A 21662-nucleotide genomic window follows, 5' to 3' on the forward strand; every position below is an offset into this window, starting at 1 on the left:
ACATAGATTACAAACTGTAAGAAATCAGATCAAATCACAACTTCACCCTCGGTAAAGAGAAAACCCAATTTCATTGGTCCACATTCTGTCGTAGTTCTCATTGCGTCCGAATAAACATTGCTCACCGACCAAATCACAAAACCACATTTAAAAAGTCCCAAACATTTTATTCTCTTAGCGTCATTTCATTTTCGCTAAAACAGCATTTTTATTCATCTTTATATACTGCAGTCATCAATATACAAGTATCAATAAGCATGATTAAAAGATCACAATGGCTTTGTTATGTCTGCGTTAAAGAATATCCCATATCCTATTATATTAAAATATTTATAGAGTCTGTATTTGAACAATGTCTAATAATAAAAAGTGAGTTCCCATACAAGGCAATTATAGAATTTAATCAGATTGGGAGTCTCATAAATTATTAGATTATCAGAAAGCAGAACTAAACAGAACAGTGATGCCTTCAGAAAGTTCTGAACGTCCAGAGACAGAAAAGACGAGTCGGTCGATGGAGGACAGATTGGACCTTCCACACATTCCAGGCAGCGGCGATGGCGAGGTCACTCCGAGGTCAAACCTCTTTTACGACGGAGGCTACAGATTTGTTCGACACATTATTGTCATGGCTGAGAAACAAACGCCAGTTCTGTCCTGTGGGCGGGATACCAGCGGGCTTTTCAGTCCTGGCGAGACCCAATAACAGTCTTTGAGCACAAACATACGGAAGGTCACCTTCAATCTACTCTTAAGCGTTCACATGTACGAAGGGCTGACTTGCTTTAGTAAAGACGACTGTGCTTCTGAACAAAGACACGCCGCATCAGTTTGCCTGGACTGGATCGGTATGAGGAGAGAGTACCGCTCGATGAAAATAAACACTGATTCCTTCAATCGTTTTAACCTGCACAATCATCATCATCAGGAATGTCCCGCCTTTTTCCTCCTGGCCTTGGTTGGGTGTGAAAAGTGTTGGATAGATATCAGGATCGATTGTCTGTCCTTCCTCGGACTGGCCGTCACACTGGTTGATTTAGTTTACGCGTCGGGTCAGTTCGGCGAACAGCCGGACATTCCTTCAGACGGACATCCACACCTCAACCTTCCCCCGTCGCCACGGTCCCTCTGAAGGCTATTTGGAGATTTGCTGCTGGAGATGAAGCAGGAACTCGTAGTAGGACAGGGCGGACTCCGTCCGGTCCTCAATCATGTTCTGCATGAAGCTGACTTTTTTCTGGCTCTCATCCCTGAAAAAGTAAAAAAAAAAAAAAAGCAATCAAGAGTGAGAAGCGTGAACAGACAGGTTCAATTCAAATCGAACAGCAGCCGCTGGCTGCGTTGTAATCCCACCACGCCACTAGTATTGGATTCTTGTCTGCTGCCCACCTGATGACATGCAGGGAGGGGAAGAACGGCCTCTGATCCCTCAGCCAACCGATGAAAGCTCTGGTTCTCTGTGACTCGGCAGTGTCCAGCTCCGGGAGAGTAAACTGTGAAAGAATGAGGAGGCGGGGCATGGTTGAACCGGTCAAACAGCGGGCGAAGTGCACGGTATGTGGATTAACGGAAGGCCGATACGGGACCACGCCTACCAGGTTCTCAGGCACGGAAGCAGAGTTGGAAACTCCGAGGACTTGATTGAGGAAGTTGGGGTCGCAGTTACGTCCAATCCAAAGATACATCACCTTTAAGGACAGAATATGGTATAAATTACATGATTACCAATTAACTTCCACTTGAGCCCTAAGACTTGACTCAGATGCTGCGACCTGAACCCAACAGAGGTTTTACATGGGGCCTGCTGGACTGTAGATAGTGGGGGGAAAAAGACACCCCCCCCCCTTTGGATTTGATAGATTTCAGACCTATATTTGTATTCAATTCCAAATATTTTATTTATCCCTGAGGGGCAATTGTATTGTCGTACCGTTCCAGCGTCCATGAGGAACGCGCCGTCCCTGCTGAGCTTCTCCACTGACAGCTGCAGCAGTCTGGGCTGCGGGACGGTCCTCTCAGTGATATTCAGAGCTCCCTGAGGATGCAGAAAATAGCACCAAAAAAAAAAAAAAACAGCAAGCAGATACTTCAATGGTCGAGTCCACTGCAAGTAGATGTTTACTAGAATTTAAATAATACATTTCTAAACTACATTCACGGTAATTTCTTTCAGAAAAGCTCCATGCGAAGACAAAAGCAGACTTTTCATTCTCCTCACCTCGTCAGTCAGATCATCGACACGGTACAGAGCAGGGTGGATCATCAGCATGGCGTAGGCTAGCGGCTGGTACTTCAGCTGACACATGGTGAAAACCCGGTCATCCAGACGGGTGCTGGTGCCGGTCCTGAAGGATTTCTGCAAGGTGGACCGACGACGACAGTGAACCGGATTAATGACGGCCTGAGAGCGATTTAAGACCGATCCAGGCTGGAGAGGCAGATTCAAAGAAAAATGTTAAAGCTGGTAGGTTAGCTATATTAAACTGTAAACCTGTTTCAGCAAGGCGAGGATGAAGAGGGGGAAGAGCCTGAGGCAGGCCGGGGACAGCAGGCCGGGCTGCTGGATGGTCAGCACCGACTGTCGGTATGCACTCAGGGAGTCGATGGCAGCGTTGGTCAGCGCATCCCTGGCATCGCTCAGACTGGCTGAGACAGACCGGTCCACAGCTGGGGGGGGGCAGGATATCAGAGAGAGACGGTCACACAAAAATATACAAACGTCTTCAGTCAGTAACCCTAACCCAACATACAGGACTGCACTGTGGGAGATCAGAAGAGAAAAGGGAACTCAGCAGCTGTTCAGCCATTCGGCGCCACATAAGAGCAAAATATCAGCGTCTGTTAGAACTGAGTTGAGCCAGCAGAGGTCAGACTTCTCAGCGTGCGATGGTTGCCAGGTAACCAAAGCTGTTACCAATCAGCTCCTTCTGTCAGTGCTAATGACAGCAAAGACGATGGGAACCCCCCCCCCCCCACACACACACACACAGCTTTCCAATGATCTTCACCCTGCATCTTAGGGAGGAGACAAACAGCTACCAGCTGGTGAGAACCAGAACTCGGCCGTTTGACTGAACAAACACAGAGACAGTTTTGAAGCTTGGACATGTTGTTATTTACAATTCAATATTTTTTTTTCTGTTAACTTGTAAAACAGTATGAGGCTAAATACACTTGAATAAAAGCAAATTATGTGACAGGACAATTAAATACCATTCAAAGCACCAACACGGCCAGACAAAAACCCAGTATTGTGAGTTTGTCCAAACCCAAATGATTATTTGTATATCGATTGGTGTCTTAAAGCTGGAGGGGGTCACTAAATAGCTGACAGGATGTGTGTGACGTACCCATGCAGCCCAGCAGCCCAGTGATGGCTTGAACATCTGCCCCAGCAAAGACGTCGGACAGAGAACTGACGACGGGGAGACACAGGGTGTGAACACGGATCCTCCGCTCTCCTGTCGGAGAAAACGAGTCATTAAATAAGACATGCTTAATTTGCATGTGTGTGTGTGTGTGTGTGTGTGTTTACCTTTGCTGGAGGTGTAAAGCAGCGCAGCCTGGAAAGAGACAACCTGCATGTTGTCCAAGTTTTCATCGATTGACATCTGGACTGCAAAGCCGGCATCCGGGTTCACGGTGGGAAGCGTCAGCAGATCCGTGGAACGCACAAAGAAGTTCCCGTGGAAGGTGTAGATGGACAGACCTGCAGAAAGAAGGATGGAAAGAGGAACTCCATCAAACTGGACCGCACCCAAACCCAATCATCTTTGCACGACAGCAACACAGGTCAGCATTTCACTTCGGGTGTGGCTGCGGCTCAGTGCTCGTCTGCGTATCGGGTAGTCCGGGGGTTCCCAAACACCAGGCCACGGCCCGGTACCGGTCCGCGAGGCATTCGCTACCGGGCCGCACAGAAAGAGTAAATGATTTATAGGATTTCTGTTGTATTGATCATTTTATTTTAACAGGTGTTTTATTTTGAAAAACAACCAGCTTTTCTCCGCCGTAACATTCGCCAGTGAATCCTGACGTCGCCCGTCATCAGGAATAAATACTACGCTGTGGCGTAAACAAACCTTTGCTGGAGCGTATCCTCATGACGGCCTCGAAGCCGATTTTCCTGGTTAAGTATCTCTTCAGATCTTTCTGGAAGCACTCCACCTGAGCGCCATTGTGCTGGTGGTGGTAAGAGGGGTAGTAGTAAATGCTCCCTGACGAGTATCTGGATATACAGCCTGGAAGAGACGATGGAGGCGAGGTCGAGGTGACAAACTGAGGGTCTTATTTCTGAAAAATAGGTTCAGCCTCGCTCCTGCTGCGCTTGCATCGAGTCCATGATACACAAATGTGCCGTTTCTTCACCCCCCGATGCAAGAGATTACACACGTTTGGAGTATTTGCTGATTCAATCTAGACAATTATGTGTATTTTTGAGAAACAGGCTCCCGTTGCTAAAACCCCAAAGCTTTGATCTCCCAAGAGGTCTTTTCAAAATAAGGCCCGGTGTCTACAAGGAGGCTACAGCAATATAGAAGTCGTCCTACAATAATGAAATCATATCCTAAATTAGATCAGAAATCATCTTTCATTACTTTTAATGTCCTGCCTGCTCCATCCAGGTCTTACCCAATGATGCGAGGTCGCAGTACTGCGAGCTGAGCAGGAACAGGTCCACCGCCACCTGCTGGCCAGAGCAGTCCAGAGCCAGCTTCTTGTAGAAGTCTGTCGCTGGGGCCAAATGCTGGATGTCCTGAAGGAAAAACGTCAGCTGAGGTCAGGTGGCTATAAGGTTCGTTAAAAAGCCGGAAGACGCTCCCTTCTGAACGCTGGACTGCCTATAAAATCTAAAGGTCAGAGCTCTTTGGACATGAACAAGCAAGCAGTGAAAACACAACCAGTAATTTTTCACTCGGATTTGGTTTGAAGATTTCCTCGTTCACTATTACTGACTGTACGTCCTTGCAGCTACATTTCAGAAAGCAGTGGGTGAATAATTATCATGATAATAATGAGCATCGTCAACATCTGCAGGCGCCTTGTACGCCAGCCCCGAACCGAGCCGGCAGAGCTCCCACCTTGGCAGATGCCCGCTGGTTGGGGTCTTCTCTGGACTGGAGCGCCCCCGCACCGAGGTTTGGCAGCTGGGTCTGAAAGACGGACATACGCCCTCCGGTGGGCGACAGCAGCTTGAAGGCCGCCTGCAGCGCCGAACCCAGGGCTGACTGAGTCTCCATTGTTTTCTGAAATAAGCTTGGCAGGCTCCTCAGCAGGTCCTGGACCAGCTGAAACCCAAAACACTGGGAGTGAGTCTCATTTCGGTCAATCATCACTGTCCTGAGGGAAAACAGGTCCTTTCATTTCCTCCGTCTTTTGCTGGGAGTTCGGAATAAGACAGATAAACAGTTAAGCCTGAAATGATTCGTACCCCCGGTAAATTTAGTCTTTAAGTCGTTTTTATTCAACCAGCAAGTTTTGATTCTGGACTGGAAATGACACAGATGTCTTCCAAAAGATAAAGAAAGACGATGTAAAAGAGGCATTATTGTGTAAAAAAAAAAAAGCTTTTATTTACATTTATATTTTATTTGGAAGGCGCTCATTGAGGATCCATCGCTAACGACGGATGGGCAAAATCACCAATGGAGACATGCAAAAAGCTGGTCAGCCATTATAAGTAGCGTTTGACTCGTGCGATAACCAATAAAAGCTTTCGTATCGATTATTGAGAAGGGAATGAATAAATGCAGACACGTCACTTTGTGTTCAAATGTAAATAAAAGCTGAGAAATATTATTCTTTTTGCCTCTTGTACGTCGTCTTATCACCTGGGAGACGCCTGAGTCAAGTAAAAACACTTTTCTGGCTGAATAAAACGGAAAACAACAATTTTTCGCCTAAGCTTCATGTGGACCGACAGCTGGACTTCAACTTTCTTACCTCTTTGCATTCATTGAGGTTCACAAGAAGGCTGTCTGGTGTTGGTAAAAATATATCTGTGGAGGACGAAGAGTAATTATTAAAACAAGAACGACACAGCAGCCCTACACACACCCTGATGTTAGAATAATGAGACTGGTTGTTCTTGAGCAGCTGCCACAAAGCGGTTCTCCTAAGGCCCGTAAAAACAGCTATTAATTGTGTCAACCGTCACAAGATCAGAAAGGTTACTGTCGGCGTCTCTCACTGGAGCCACCGGATTGTTTTACAATAGTGTCACCTAATCATTCATATGACACTGCTACATGTAATATGAGCAGTTCTTCCCCACACGCTGAAAAGGACGGGACATAATACAAGGAATGTGTCCCACCCTGGTTTTCATCTGCAGCGCCTGAGACGACGGCGGACCGCTCCCATCACGTTAGCCGATCACAGACGACGCCATAGTTCTCAGAAAGATGCCGAATTTAATCGAAAATGTGTATAAAGGTTACTTAAAATAGTTAAAGAACATGCCTGATCTCCTGATGTAATGTATTTAAGCGTTTGAGTCCGACAACAGCCGCTCACCTTCTATGTCGGACACGATGAGCATCTGCGGCTGGGAGAGTCCTTCCTGCAGGTTGTAGAAGTGGATGGTGCTGTCAAAGGTGATGAAGCCGATCTTTGTCCGGGAGTCTCCGGGAAGCCTGGGACGCACATCCAGATGCAAACCATAATATTTAAAAGCATGTTTCAGCTGTTCAGGATCACGGGCTGCTGCTGCTGTTGAACTACGAAGATCATTACAATCATTTTAAATATTTTAAATGACAAGTCAACATGCTCAACTCCACGGAGGCAGAGGAGCTGAGGCCACGGCGTTCCGGGAGAACATCCCGTCACCACACATGGGCTCAGCAGCGAGCGACCGACTGAAGCCGGGCTGCTCTGCAGCTTCCTCGGACCGTCTCGGTTCTGACTCGACTATTAACTCATTGAGTGCCAGCCATTTTCAGCTCAGCTATATGCGGAGTGCCCCAGTTTTTGCGCATTTCCCCCGGTGTACAGACTTAGAAAACGATATCTTCAATTAAAGGATACTAAACAAATGTGATCAAATCTACTAAAGAGGCATCAAAACGTTAACCCAATTCACTTTGGAAATCATTGCAACACATTCCAAAGAAGGCTCTGCCGTCTTCCCAACATCGGCAACAGGAAATACAACAAAGTACGTACGAATTGATGTTGTCCAGCAGGGACTGGCAGAGCACATCCAGGTAACCCGTCTCCACGGCATTGTGGGAAACATCGATGACAAACAGGTAAACAGCCGGCTGTGGTGGCCTCAGCTGGACAAATCACAACACACACACACACACACACACTGAACCCACACCATCCAGTCATGTATATTATGTGAACAATGTTTATAGATATCGCAAATGAAGACATCATTTCCTCATTGATTTAACTCATCGGAGTTTCCAAAGCCACCAAATCCTACCATGTACTCTGAAGGAGCGATGAATTCAATGGTTGCGTTCTGGACCTCCGGTCTTTTGTGTGGCTCCCCGTACGATCTGCTAACTGGGTTGTACATAAACTCCTCTGGAACTACACACAGATACGCACAATATTTGGTGAGTATTAAACAGTTATTTGTGTGTGTGAATCAGGGGGAGCACCGTCCATCTTTAAGGTTACGGTGTACCCACATGCCAATTACTGTATTTATATTATCGCTGTAATTATCATCAAATAGAAGAGTTCACTCTTCTGATGGATCTGACCAAAGCAAAAGAACGTTTTTATAAATATTTTTATGAATGTTAAGATGGTGTTTTTGGGGAAACATCACAGACGTAGGAGATCAGACACGCTGCTGCTAATGTGTCGCCACAATAAGTGAGACTATTGAATCCTGACCAGGGATCTATAATGAGAATATATTATAATAACAACAAAGGTTATTAAGAGGCTAAGGGGTGCATTCTTAAATCAACCCTAGCCTTTGTTGTAAAATGATCTAATCCGTGACTCACGTTCTGCGATCATGTATTCTGTGAGGCACTGTAACCCCCCCCAAACAAATTGGAGATCATAATGTTTTCCAAAATACACTCACACTATGAAGATGGTGTGTTTCCTATAATTACTGGTAATAAAAAGCCTCTGCAAAACGTCTGGTCGTCATTTTTTCCATTTGATGCTTCGTGTAAATACGTAAATAGAGTATTTAAACTGTGTTTGTTCGTGTTCTGAGACAGACCTATGAGTTTCTCACCATCATTGACCCGATAGCACATATTGCACTTCCACCTCCTCTGGTCCAGGAAAGAGACAAAGGGGTTAATGTAGGTTCTGCAGGACCGACACCTGACGATGGTGCTGGAAGTCACCACAGGAAGTTGCTGCACGGAAAACGACAGAACAAAACCAAACCCATAGTGAGATGTGGCTCCAGGCAAAGCCGGTGGTGTTTGCAGATAGGTTGTAGCTGGCATACCAATAAAGAAACTAGTGTTGCTGTACAAGTTGTGCAACATCTCTGGCACCTGTGTCGTTAATTAAAACAGGCACAAACTCATTTATTCTGAAAGATTAGGCCTAAAGGTATATTTAGTCATACTTTCAGGGAAAGATGACAAGGCGGATTCTGGTTGTTTAAACAGCAAAGGTCTGAGAGAAGCAGTCATTTTATCTACAACTAGAAAAGCACTCCGACCTCCGCCAAGCGCCTCGGCCCCCCCATATTGTGATTTACACCAAAAATTATTGGTCTACATTTATTTAATCTAGATTTTAAGATTCCTTTTAGACTCAAGCGTACCCCCATTTTACAAACAATCCTGAAAATAGCCGCAATCCGGATCCGTTCTGGATAAAATTCGGTGGTGAGATAGAGACCCCCACCCTACACGACTGTCAAATTCCACAAACATTGGTCAATAATCAACTGAGATATCGAGGAACAAATATTGAAGCTCGATTTACTGCAATGTTATGTGTGAACCAAAATCCAGGATCTCTTCTGGATCATCACCAAAATATTATCATCCGTTTTTAACTTTTTAGGTTATATTTCTAACAGCCTCCTTGTAGAGGTAATTAGAATGAGTCATGCTTTTCCAGCAAAGCAATCCATTAAAATGCTGCCCTTCATATGTTTCTCTCCTTCACACGCTGAAGCGAGTGAGGAGTCCGGTTTAAACAGCAAGACCACCACCCAGGAAGACGGTCTCCTTCCAGTCTTCCGATTGACCCCCCCACTACATCTCAGTGTTCCAGGCTTTACATTTACGTTGCTTGTTTGATATACAAACACATCAACTATTGAACTGAGGTGTTACCGTGAGGTCTTTGAAAGGGTGGAGCAGCAGCCCCAGAGGCATCTTGGCTTTGTTGAGCAGAGACTGGGTCTGAGGGATGCTGGTGAGCGTACACCGGAAAACCCTGCAGAGTCACAGAAACAGGCTTAAAGTACTCAGCGGCGTTTAGAGAGATTAATGAACGCATAGACAAAGAAACCTGCAGCCAAGATATGAAGAAGAGAAAAGCCTACCTACTGTAAAACAAAGTACAGATGGACAGACAACAACCAAAGACACAGCTAACATTTGATTCTTCAAATTATGTAGCAATTTGAAAAGGTCCCAGTTGAGGTACATTTAACAAATCCCCTATAAATATCTAACATTACTGAAATGGTAGTTTCAAACAATAAAAATGGCTTACTCTGGGCTGCAGTTGACCTTCTGCAGGTCCTGCGGGAGGCAGGGTGTCGGAGCGGGTATTGGGGTTGGTGGCAGCAGGTTCCTCTCCTGCAGCAGGTTCACGACTCTCAGGGCCTCTGGGGTGCTGGACTGAAGGCTCATAGCCGCCAGGGATGGGCTCAGTTGGGCTGGCCCCGGCCCACCAGGTGACTGGGAGAAGGGAGAACCAATAACGAAACACGCCAGCCATGCTGCCACGGACTGAAGATACCGGAATCTTTCTGGCACAGCCGAAGGTCAACCAAAATATAATCACTTTAAAACTGTCATGAATGATGCAGAGTACGAAAGGCGACCGATGGCTGTGGTTTCAACATAAAACAAATGGTTTCAGGAAAGTATTAAATGTTTAAAGCACGTGTTTGGGATACAGCTCAACTGACTGATCCTCAATTTGCCTCTTTAAAAAAAAAAAAAAAAAAAAGAACTTTGTTGTCAGTAATTAATTTCTAGAGCTCGGATGTGTACAAGGTCAAAACGCAAACCCATGAAAGAAATGGCAGAACTCCGCTAAACCAGCATCAAGAACAAGCCAACAAGCAGTGAATGTGAAAGCCCAGTGTGGGTCCGTAAAACTCCTCTCTCACCTGCAGGTATGGCTGAGGTGCCTGACTGTACGGTTGTGTGGCCGCCTGCATTGCAGGATGCATGGGGGACGAGTTGTGGGGCGCTGCAGTGTTGTGGTACCCGGGTGGGAGGGACGGGTAGTGGCCTGAGTGTTGACCTGGCGCTGCTGGATGAGTTAGGCTCGCTGTGGAACGAAGGAAACGGAGCGAAATTCACTCAGTCGCTCACATTCGGGAAACGTTTGTTTCACGCGGCGTCGACTTATCCAGAGGAGGTCTGATGCTTTAATGGAAACCAACCTGTCGTTAAATACCTGGATGACTGGGAATCCGCACTCGAATGGCAACAGGTGGAAGAGTTAAACATATGAATGGCTGTCTAATACATCACACTTTTTCCCCCACTCTGTAAACTTTGACTGCGCATGCGCAGCTAATGTGAAAACAGCTGCGCATATGGCAGGAACCGGTCTTACCCATTTTGTTCTCGACATGGTTATAGTTGATTGGTGCTTGCGGACCGTTCCCAGCCACAGTTCCTGTTTCAAAGCAAACACACGTTACGTGAAAACACTTAGCGGTAAACGTTTTAACGACACCGACTCATTAATTCATAGCCTCAACGTGTCAATGACAGGCGACTGAATGGACTCTGAGCTACGCTAACAACTGGATAGTAGTTATAATAACACTGTTTACGGGAAATCACATAGAGCGTGTTGAATACATTTTCAAAGGTCGTGGAGGTGATGGGGTGGGAACGTGGAGCAGAAAACTACCCAATGAGAAAATGTTTACCTGGAGTGCAATTATACTAAGAACAGCGCTAGCAAGCAAACATTTAAAAATAGCAGACAAAGTTAACGTGACTAATAGCTCTAAGCTAATTCTTAATTTAAGCATTGCTCTCGAAGAGACTGGAGCTCCGCATCAGAGGCACAACGAGGACACGATGGACACCACAGCACTGACACTAAATCTAACAGCTACTGACTCATCGCACCACACCTGGACATTCAATATCCCCCTCCTGGCAGTCGGGCTCCGCAAGGGACAGGGCGCTGTTAACAGCCCCCCCACACTGAGCTGGCATGTGGAGGAAGGAGGGGGACAGCAGAAGGCGATCAGAACAATAAAGATAGAAAAAGGTCTAAAATACAATATAATCATCTGAAACCGGTCCAACTTGGACTACTACGGAAAATTCGGTCATTTGCTTTTTTGTTAAGCAAAGCTCCTTCTAACGTATAAAACAAAGAAACTTTTCAGGACATTGAAAGTAAACCAGACTCTTTAAAAACGTAAATTAACAGTTAAGGGGGAATAACGAGATCTGGATGTGGCACCGCCATAGCTCCTTTATGGGAAATAAAAGGCATCAAAATCAAATGTGCCACGATTGGAACAGAACACTTACCATCTGCCTTGGGGGGTGGAGGGGTGGCACCGGCCATTGGGGGACCAGCAGGTGGCAGCGAGGGTTTCATTGTGGGTGGGGGGCCATAGGGAGCTCCTCTTGGCGGGTATGCGTGGGGGGCCATGGGGTTCATTGGTGGAGGCGCAGGGCCTGGTGAGGAACGTCAACAGTGATTCTTCTCGGGCTGCAACTACTTCAGTAGTTTAGAAATATTTGTGAGATACAGTGCGAGGACATTTACACCACAACAAGAATCTAGAAATAAAACTCAAAACAATTCTTATTTGCCCTTTGTACCCAATAGAGAAAAAAAAATAGCGTCTGTTCCTGGGACTGAGCCAGAGGCAGCAACTAGTCAAAAGGTAAAACGTAGGCGCAGAGGACAATGTCCAACTCCACCTAATCAACAGTCCAGATATGCATGACGCACCACGTCAGTAAGACGATGAAGGGAAAATTATAAAAGAGTAACTGAGCTGAAGAAATGTTACTAGAAGGGCAGAATGATAGATATTAAGAAAGGTTTATTATAAAAAAATCTGCTTTAAAATGTGACCTGATTGAAATTGTAGCCCCAAAAAATGAAATCAAATAAAGTTCACAGGTTCACATTTTAATGCGCCCGATTTATTTCGACTCGGGGAGTGCTTTCATCACTGGTGTGATAACAGAGTATTTCAATCACCCCATTATTGCCACACGGCACCTGTCGAACTTCTGGGGTAAACCGGCATCCACGAAAGAAACACCCAATTAACTCAAACTTGTTCAAAATAAATCGCTGTCCTACTCATCTTGAAACAATTCAGAGTCCAGTGATTCAGGTTTAAAGAAACCGTATCGACAGAATTCAAGCATTAAATAAAGAATATATTTTCAGAAGTGTATAACCAATCAGTAAAATATTTACATCATGATATTCTTATCTTGTAAATTATATATACACCGGTAGTCATACATTCTAAGTGGCTCTAAGGAGCTTTTGGGTTCCTACCTTTCTGGGTGAATCCCTGGTTGGAGATGGTGGGCATCCTTGGGCCTGGGGGCTGGGGGGCACAGTGGGGTGGTGCAGAGCTGTATACGGCTGCTGATGGTGGCGGCAGCGGCGCTGCTACCGTGCTTGCAGCTGGGGTCACATGATTAACCATGGGGCCTACGGGAGGTGTGGTTAAGGAAGTGGTAGGTCCTATCGGTGGGGGAGCCGTGTTGTATGACCACGTTGGAGCCACAGTCTGTGGCTGCTGTGGTTTTGGGTAGTAGGCATTAGAAGACACGGTGGGTGGGGGAGGTGTGGCCCGTGCAGGGGGCATTCTTGGACCAGGACTGGGGCTGGCAGACTGAGGAGGGGTATGGGGTGGAGGACCTCCCATTGAAGGCCTGGTCAACAACAGCTGACCCGAAGGAGCTGGGTAGGATGAAAGTGGCGGGCCGGGCTGGTAGGAGCTGGTTGGGGGAGCAGGTTGGTATGGCCCCGGGGGGTACGGTCCAGGACCGGGCGCTGCAGGAGCTTTGGACTGCATTGGATTGTAGATCGGTGGCTGAGTTATACCATAGTTAACCCCTGGAACAACTGGATTCTGTGATGGGCCTTGAGTTCAGAAGAAGAGAAATACAATCCAGTTCTAGAATCTGCATATCTGTGTTGATTCTGTTAATATCCATTCCGCTAGGCAGAAATAACACCGATCCGGTCCTAACAGGTTTGACCCAATTCATGACACGACACTTCTGTAAGGTAGTTTTGGTGCCTCGGCTGACAAATCAAGCCACAAACCGCACAAATGAAGACAGTAAATTTATAGTTTCCACATCCGAACACTGCGGTTGATGGGTTTATATACGAAACTAAAACTGTATGCAAATCAGTTATGGTAACAATTTAAAAGCACTGTTAAAATGTCTTGTATCTACGGTCGGCAACACAACGTTTTCAGGTCGATCGACGCTCAGGGAAAAACTAAATGAATATTCTTTAAACAACCAGGTGAAGACAAGAAGACCGATCAGGGCATTCAAACTCAAACTGAAGCTGCCTTCAATACAGAGTACTCCTAAGCATCTTCTCACGCGCGTGTACGAAAAGCTGCTTAACATTAACCTCGTCATATTTGCCACGGAGTACTTTCGGGTTGTTCCTCAGCGTGCGTGTAAAACTCATGGAAATATGTGAATAATCCGAAACTCAAACTGAAGCAAGTAATTGATTAATTAAGCTTTGAGACAGCTTTGCCAAAACATCTGGATCACTACCAATATGCCACATATACAATGCAAACGAGACAGTACAGTATGTCCAAGCCATTTGAGAAGATACATCGGAAATGCGAGCGCGCTGAAGCAACTAGTGAGCCTCTTGGTTGGACTGGGCTCGAGGAAATGATGAATGATGAAGTGTAATTCGTTTTAATACGAGTTAACAGAGCAGCTCGACAGTGCTGAGATGAAAATGTGATTTCATCATCACCATCTTGTTTGCTGTGAAAAGATGCCCAACATTCGGCTTTAAAGTTATCGCTATGCATGTTGACTCCTTCCGCCTGTCAACCTGTTATCGCCTTGACAAAATGGTAGAAAAGATTGACTAAATAGTTTGGAAGAATAGCTACCGTAACTATAGCAACGATTTTATGTTACACATGGAAACACAGGACACGCTTATCTGTAGTTATTCCGGTATAGCTCCACATGAGAAGTTGTTCCTACTTCGTTACCATAAGTCACAGCGTTACTAAACTATCTAAGTAGCTACAAGTTAATAGCCACAGGAAAATTCCAACAAATGCTGCTAGCCTTAGCCTATAATTTCGTCAAGTTTGCTAATGTTAGCTACTGCCTTGTGCAAACTTAGCCTTACATTTTGATTTTACTCACCATTCAGATAGTTTTGCCCCGCTCCTGTTCCATTCTGAGAGTTAAACCCCGCAGCTGACATCTTGAAATAGACACCAGGATCTAATTTAGTGGGGGGCTTGGTTAGCGAATAGCTAGCTGCGTCTTTAGCAAGCTAACTAGCTGGTAGTCAAGTCACAGGGTAACGAATGGCTCTGGCGATGTGACTTTCAGGAAAGAAAGCGCCAAAGGCCAAAGTGTCCTTGATATGTTAATTAGCCGAATCGTGGTTTAAGATCACGGTGCCATGGCTAAATCCCGTTGGACCGCCTGCGCGTAAAAACGATAGGCCTTGACACAGTAATCGTGTGAAACACTTCTCCTCTTTCACCGGAAATTGGGATCACCCTGCAGGATCAACGTAAAAATTATTCGCGCATGCGCAGTGCTTACACGTGGCATTTCCTCCGGTGCTCTGGATTTTCGACTGTACGAGAAACAAGAACATGGAGTACCATCTCGGATTTTACGTACTCTACAGTAAAAAAAAAAATATTTCAAAAAATACGTGGATGTGGCAAGGATATGTAAATCATCCGCCAATCTTTATATTTAAATTTGAAGAGTAATTGTCAAAAACAGCTAAAGTGACATTTAAATGCCTTGCCTGATGATTTTTGTCAACATTATAGCCTGCATAAAAAGTACTATAATTTAGCAATGCGCGATAAATTATTTTGGGGTAAATAATTAAAAAGCACGTTTTATGAAAAATAAAAAAAATAAGTTTAGTATGATGGCGAAATCTGTAAAGTAAAGAGCGCAACGCCTGGCCGTCGAGTTTTTTTTATCCTGCCGGAAAGATGGTAGTGAAACATAAACAGGAAGTGGCTGGGCAGAGTTTTGAGGAGCCATTGCAGTGTCGTGGCTCAGTAGCATCACGAAAAGGGGAGAGACCTGGCAACTTGAATGCGCTCTTTTTCGACCAATAGACCAATTTACATGACTATAAGAGCGAACGGATTGGGTAATATTTTCTACATCTAAATAGTGGGTAAGTTTTTATTAATACATTTGCTAAAACAATGGTTAAAAAAGAGTCATGTGTGAATGTTCGGCACCTCAGTTAGCAAATCACCCCGGCTCCAAACGATGGTTTGTTAGCATTGCTAACACTATGTTGGCTAACTCGCTTGTATCTGACAGCTTTGAGCTGGAAAGATACTGACATTGGCCCATGTTTATATTTATTATAAAGTCTATATTAACAGATTAAAGGAATAAATATCCAATGTTAGTATTATATGGTGTTGGTAGTACTTCTTTTAGTCCTCAAGCTAATTAGCTAGCGTATCCAGTAACATCTCGACGCAACGTCGCCTGAGAGGACATGACACGTAGCTAGTAGCTTCCCGTTAGCTACAGTACTAGCCGGCCTCACGGCTAGTATTTAACAAGCTATGTTAGATTACAGTAGACGCACTTTTGTAACTTGAGTAATAACTACTCTGATTATCGGGCCCTCTTGTTTAATTTAGGAAGTTAAATAGCCCTGCTTAGCTAAACTTTGCTTCTACGTTGATAGTTGACTTCATTGATATCCACGTCAAATGACATCTAATATCTCTCACGATATTGCCGTCTCAGTCTTCTCTTGGCCCTTAAACATTTTGATTTCCAAAACTACCCGAAGTTGTCCAGCAAATAGGGATTCGATCATATTCTCAAAGAAAGGTGTGTCCTATTGATTATTACACGCTCTCGTGTTTGCATTTTGAAACCTACTTGCATCGAGTTATTTTTCTTACATTGAAGTCATTTTAAGAAGGAAGAACTTTCAAAACGCGAAGAGTAATTTTGAACTTCAGTCATTTTCACTTTTCAACATTTGTTCGTGTTATTTCTGCCATCCGAATGTAGTTGTTGCTCACTGTGCTCTTCTGTAAGCAACTACCAAGAATAGCTCCAAAAGTGCTCGGGGAATCAGGCTTGAATTTAGCTGAAGTAGATGTATATTTCAGCGTATTTGCATGGAGCTGAACTTTGGCTGACTAGTTTAGCCCTGTAGTTGTTTGCATGTTGCGTAACTAGGGTTAGAGGTCAGCACGAGTTTACCTTCTTCTAATATCTTTAACCTACCACTCTATGTATTTATCCGGCAAAAATGGCAAATTTCATGGGGAGGTAAACTTTGAAGTAGCTCAAAGCTTCATTTATTTTCTTCAATGTTAATTACACTTTCCGCAACGTTTGAACATAGTCGTGTCACTTAAAAGAGGGGACTATTGTTTGTTAATCTTATGAAGCGGTAATAAGCTGTTGCATGTCAGAGAGCTGTTGATTATAGTTACAGCATTCCCATCAGATCCAAAACGACAATTCATTTCTCAGGCTAAGAGCTGTCAGATGTGTGTGATCAGTGCTCTGAATCACCTGGGCTACTACCCAAATGTTCATACCAGGTTCCACATATCATTGGATATAGAAAGTCACTCAGGCGTATGGCAGGCTGCTATTTCACAGATCTGAATTCCTCAGATTTGTACAGAAGCTGCTGTTTGGTTTCCATTGACCCGACTGTTCTGTCTGCTGTTTACCGATATTTTTTGAACTGTTTTGTCTCTTGTGTTCAGTTGCATTCCACCATAGGCTTTAGAAGTTAAATATACATCAAGGAATTGAACAGATATGATCTATAGAGTATATTAAAAACGCATACAATCATGCTGCACTTTCAAAGAGCGTCTTGATGTTCAAAGTCGGCTGTTCTGGCACCTCAGAATTTCATAATATTTATACGCTGGAGATGAAGGTTAAAGTGACAAGTTTTTCATTTGGTGTGTTTTGTATTTTTACCTCTACATTTTCCCTTTTTGTTGTTTTTCAGGATTCCAAAACTCCGGATATGTCATTCGTAATTGACTGGCTTTTCAGCAGTGTCACTAGTATGCTACAGGTCTTAGGTGAGTACTGGACATCAAACACAACAAATTAAAATAAGTCTTCAAGTCTTTAGACATCATCTATATATCTTAAATCTCCTCCATAATGCGCGTGTACAGGTGATTTTTATTGTATTTTTTGGGGGTAGTGCCATGCCTATGAATGATGATGAGCTCCACTCCGGAATCTAAAATACATTTTCTGTTTGCAAATTCTAAACTGTGTAATTCAGTGAAGTCCTGTATCTGCATGTACGTATCTCCGGTTTTGGTTTGCTTTTCAGAGCTCTGCTCTTTGCCCCGGTTATATAGCGTCCCTGTCCTACTGCTATTCTCACCAGTGTGTGTGTCTACTGCGTCTCACACGAGATTTCTACATGCATGCAATTATTGACTGTAATTAAATGTTTCTAAAGACCAAATTAATTACTACCTTTTGTCTTAACTGAAATCTACATGATATTTTGAAGAAAGATCTTTCAAACTGCTTTTTTTAGTGCTGCCATGGTAAAACATATGCATGTTTATATTTCTGTTGACAGATTTCAAAGTTATTGTTCTTATTACTCACTAAAACTGTATGTGGACATGAAACGCACAGAAAGAAAATATATTTTAAACACACAGGTTAGGTTTTACACTGCATCTTTTCTATCTACGTTTTTGATTGATATATTATCTGAACTCTGCTGGGAAAGTTGTGTTCAGGCCACTCTAGTGTGCTATTACAGTTTTTTTGGTAGAGAATATCCTGAAAAGTTATTCTTCCAGCTCTGCCTGGCAAACAGGTTGCACAGGTAGCACTGTTGGGAGTTTTAGCTACGTCTTTTAGAGTTGACTCAGTCAGAACCTTCTTACATTCACTGCTGACTCAGACTGATAAACACAATGTCTTGTATTCTTATCAGGACACTTGTACCCTTTCCCCTGTATTTGATTAGAGCCATCCGTCATCCATCAAGTAAAGTCCATAAGAAAGGAGCATATCTTGGGCCTTGATATATTTAACATTCATGATGTACGCAGACGAGGAAACGCAGTAGTTGGAGAACTGCCACTTGTGTGATTTCATTGTGCACCACAGAAGATAATATACTCCGTGTGAATTAAAGCTTTGTCAAGAGTCATCATTCCCACCTGACTGATCACCAGATTTCATGTGTAAATATTTTCCCATTGATCTAACATCATGCTGTCATGATGTTAAAGATAATATAAGACTGAGTTGTGCAGCCTTGGCCTGCTTTGTGAAAATGCCTCTGATTTGGTTTCAGGACTGTATAAGAAATGTGGGAAGTTGGTATTTCTTGGCTTGGACAATGCTGGCAAAACGACGCTACTGCACATGCTCAAAGACGACAGATTGGGACAGCATGTGCCAACTCTACATCCAAGTGAGTTGCTGCTCCTCCTTCACACGGCGGTGCCACCACACGTTAAAATCATGTTGATTAGTGAGGCAATTATGTTTTTGCTATTTTAAACACACTACCGTGGAATATTCGTAAAGTACAGTATGAGAATATTATGTCGTCGAGCTGCCCTAATTTTCTGATTTGCGCATTATTTTCATTTTTCTTCTTCCAGCCTCAGAAGAGCTGACGATTGCTGGCATGACTTTCACCACGTTTGACCTTGGAGGCCATCAGCAAGGTATGTTGGTGTATATGTGGATGTTTTTGGTTGTCATTTATTACCTCTGCAGAAGATGGATGGAGCCTTCTGTACATCGCCAGCGTTCATTCCACAGAGAAGTGGAGCAATAGCATCTGAGATAGTTGAAGCAGTGCAGCCACAATGTCTGCAAGGCACAGCAAAGCAAGCGAATCAATGAAGCAGGGAAAGGTGTTGAGCGTCTCCATGGTAACGTCTCTATGTACCTAGTGACTTCGTAGACTACTGTCAAGTTACATTGTTCACTTTTTACATTTACAGTATTTTATCAACCTAGCATTGCCATATTTGGTGACGTCGGGTCCGTCCTGCACTTGCGTCTGTGTTGATGTAAAAGACATGGAAGTGTGTTGAAATTGACAGATAGACCCAGTTTGATTATCTAAAACAGGGCCGGAGGTGTTCCTCTGTAAAGATTGTAAAGCCCTCGGAGGCAAATTAGCACTCGTGAATTTGGGCAATGGCATTAAAATTTGATTGATGGACTGTGTGGACAAACTTTTCACTGCTAAGAGAATCTGGAAATGAAATAATGAATTGAATACAAATACATTCTGTGTATAACTGCGTGTTGTTCACACAGCCCGCAGAGTGTGGAAAAACTACCTCCCTGCCATCAACGGTATCGTCTTCCTTGTGGATTGTGCAGACGGCCTCAGGTTGGGTGAATCGAAAGCAGAGCTTGATGTAAGGACTTGCTTAACTGTATCTTGTGTTTCGTGTTGTTTTTGACAGCATGGCAATTAAAATCATTATTTCCTTCAAATATGGCACAAATGAACAGATTCTCTGTGGCAATGAAATAATTCTGTCAGGTTTAGAATTGCAGACATCGGCGGTTTAAACAGAAGTGAATGGAAAATGTTGTCAAAGTGAAGGTTGATTTGCACCAATGCTCTTATCTGCTCAGGCGCTAATGACAGACGAGACCATCGGCAACGTGCCTATCCTGGTCCTGGGCAACAAGATCGACCGATCAGAGGCCATCAGCGAGGAGAAGCTGAGAGAGCTGTTCGGGTTGTACGGACAGACAACAGGCAAAGTAAGTAGATGCGGGACTCGTCTGCGTGCCGGTGTCCAGGTCCGCCATGAGACGAGAGCAGCCGACAAAAACAAATCACTTTCACACTTCCCCACGCGGCCGTTTGTTGAGCGTCACTTTTTGTTGTCGAATCTCAGGGCTCCATTCCCATGAAGGAACTGAACACAAGACCACTGGAGGTGTTCATGTGCAGCGTTCTGAAGAGGCAGGGCTACGGCGAAGGCTTCCGCTGGCTCTCGCATTACATCGACTAAAGCCGCCACGCCCAACATCACAACCACCACCATCAGAGGGCCGCCAAACCCGACCACTCAAGACGCCCAACCATTGCCACCAGTACCATCATACTCGGCATCCTGTTTGGATAAACAAGTCTGCCTTCACCCTCAGAGAAACCAGTACAGCCTGATCCCAATAGACTTTTATTGGTCGAACTTTTGGTTCCACTCCTACAGAATTCACGTCTGTACGCGTGCGCAACACACTCACTTCCGTCTCTCTCCTTCCTGCCATCTGTCGAGTTTGATGATAAATGCATTCTAACTGTAAATCTGTGTATGATTCCATTGAATTGTTAAAATCATGATGCCTCCTTTCCCTCTTGAACTGATTGGGAGCAGTGAGAGCGAGCGCAGCGTAGTTGTAAGCATCGCAGTACGTTTATTTTATTTTTAAACAGTAAATTCCGCAGTGCATTTAATTTGTTTGTTTTTTTCTTCTTTTAAAATTCAGTAAATAAAATATTTGGCTACATATACAGTCCCCCAGCAAGAGACACATGGCGGATTCACCCATTTCTGCATTCATCTTTAAGCCCATCTCTTTAGAAGCTAAAATATGGTTGTTCCTGGGGGGGGGGGGGGGGTTTGGCACATTAGAAGGAATGTACTATAGAATAGTACTGGCCATGTGAGGGCTGATGACGGCGCGTAGATGGGGCACTAATCAGTCGATGAAAGAAAACTATTGAGGAAACACATCTTTGGGAGGATTGATGAAGGGAGGCGTAAACAAATGGTTATAACATCTTGTAATTGTCACGGTTCATGATCCAATGATTGTTTTTTCCCTTCCATCAGAGGGGTTTTTTTTACAGGGTGATTATGCTTACCAACTGAGGACACATGCAGTCCCACAGCGTTGCCTCAGAAAGGGACCAGATGTATGGAATGTACAAGAACACCGTACACGGATTTTATATTTATGAGTGGTATCCTTTGGTCTATGTACATTATTAGAAGCTATTATGCATGCCTTGCTCTTTTTATTTTAGTCATTCCAAACGTTTCAATAAGACAGAAAAAGATGCCAAAATGTTCAGTGAGAGATGATTGTCATGTTTTGCTTAATATTATTTTTTCTGTTCTGTCCCTTCTTGTCTTTCATCCCCGATTAAATTTGTGATGAAATGTTCCGACAAGGGCGGGGCTCGCTGTTGTTAGCATCATTAAAAATGTAATAAATGTTTTCAATGAATAACAAGCTTTA

At 44.2% G+C, this 21662-nt stretch overlaps 2 protein-coding genes across 3 annotated transcripts; one reads left to right on the forward strand and one right to left on the reverse strand.

Moving 5' to 3' along the window:
- Positions 1-39: 39 nt before the first annotated feature.
- sec24a (SEC24 homolog A, COPII coat complex component) lies at positions 40-14787 on the reverse strand. Its single transcript, XM_068744125.1, has 24 exons — positions 14559-14787; positions 12682-13275; positions 11688-11837; positions 11279-11356; positions 10747-10809; positions 10292-10455; positions 9667-9854; positions 9282-9384; positions 8216-8342; positions 7436-7545; positions 7168-7280; positions 6517-6635; positions 5944-5999; positions 5082-5288; positions 4633-4756; positions 4083-4241; positions 3536-3709; positions 3351-3461; positions 2492-2667; positions 2219-2356; positions 1931-2035; positions 1596-1688; positions 1390-1493; positions 40-1250 (listed from the first exon to the last, which is right to left on the reverse strand). The coding sequence occupies exons 1-24, from the start codon at positions 14617-14619 to the stop codon at positions 1136-1138; spliced, it is 3432 nt and encodes a 1143-aa protein (XP_068600226.1). The 5' UTR covers positions 14620-14787; the 3' UTR covers positions 40-1135.
- Positions 14788-15435: 648 nt separating this feature from the next.
- sar1b (secretion associated, Ras related GTPase 1B) lies at positions 15436-21662 on the forward strand. Of its 2 annotated transcripts, none has more exons than XM_068744154.1 (7): positions 15436-15566; positions 17404-17479; positions 18733-18852; positions 19046-19111; positions 19716-19819; positions 20043-20174; positions 20312-21662. In XM_068744154.1, the coding sequence occupies exons 2-7, from the start codon at positions 17422-17424 to the stop codon at positions 20426-20428; spliced, it is 597 nt and encodes a 198-aa protein (XP_068600255.1). In that variant the 5' UTR covers positions 15436-15566; positions 17404-17421; the 3' UTR covers positions 20429-21662. The 2 variants fall into 2 exon arrangements, with proteins under 2 accessions (XP_068600255.1, XP_068600254.1); XM_068744153.1 differs by having other exon boundaries at positions 15441-15570.

The sequence above is a fragment of the Brachionichthys hirsutus genome, chromosome 10 (genome assembly GCF_040956055.1).
Source record: "Brachionichthys hirsutus isolate HB-005 chromosome 10, CSIRO-AGI_Bhir_v1, whole genome shotgun sequence".
Taxonomy (NCBI): Eukaryota; Metazoa; Chordata; class Actinopteri; order Lophiiformes; family Brachionichthyidae; genus Brachionichthys; species Brachionichthys hirsutus.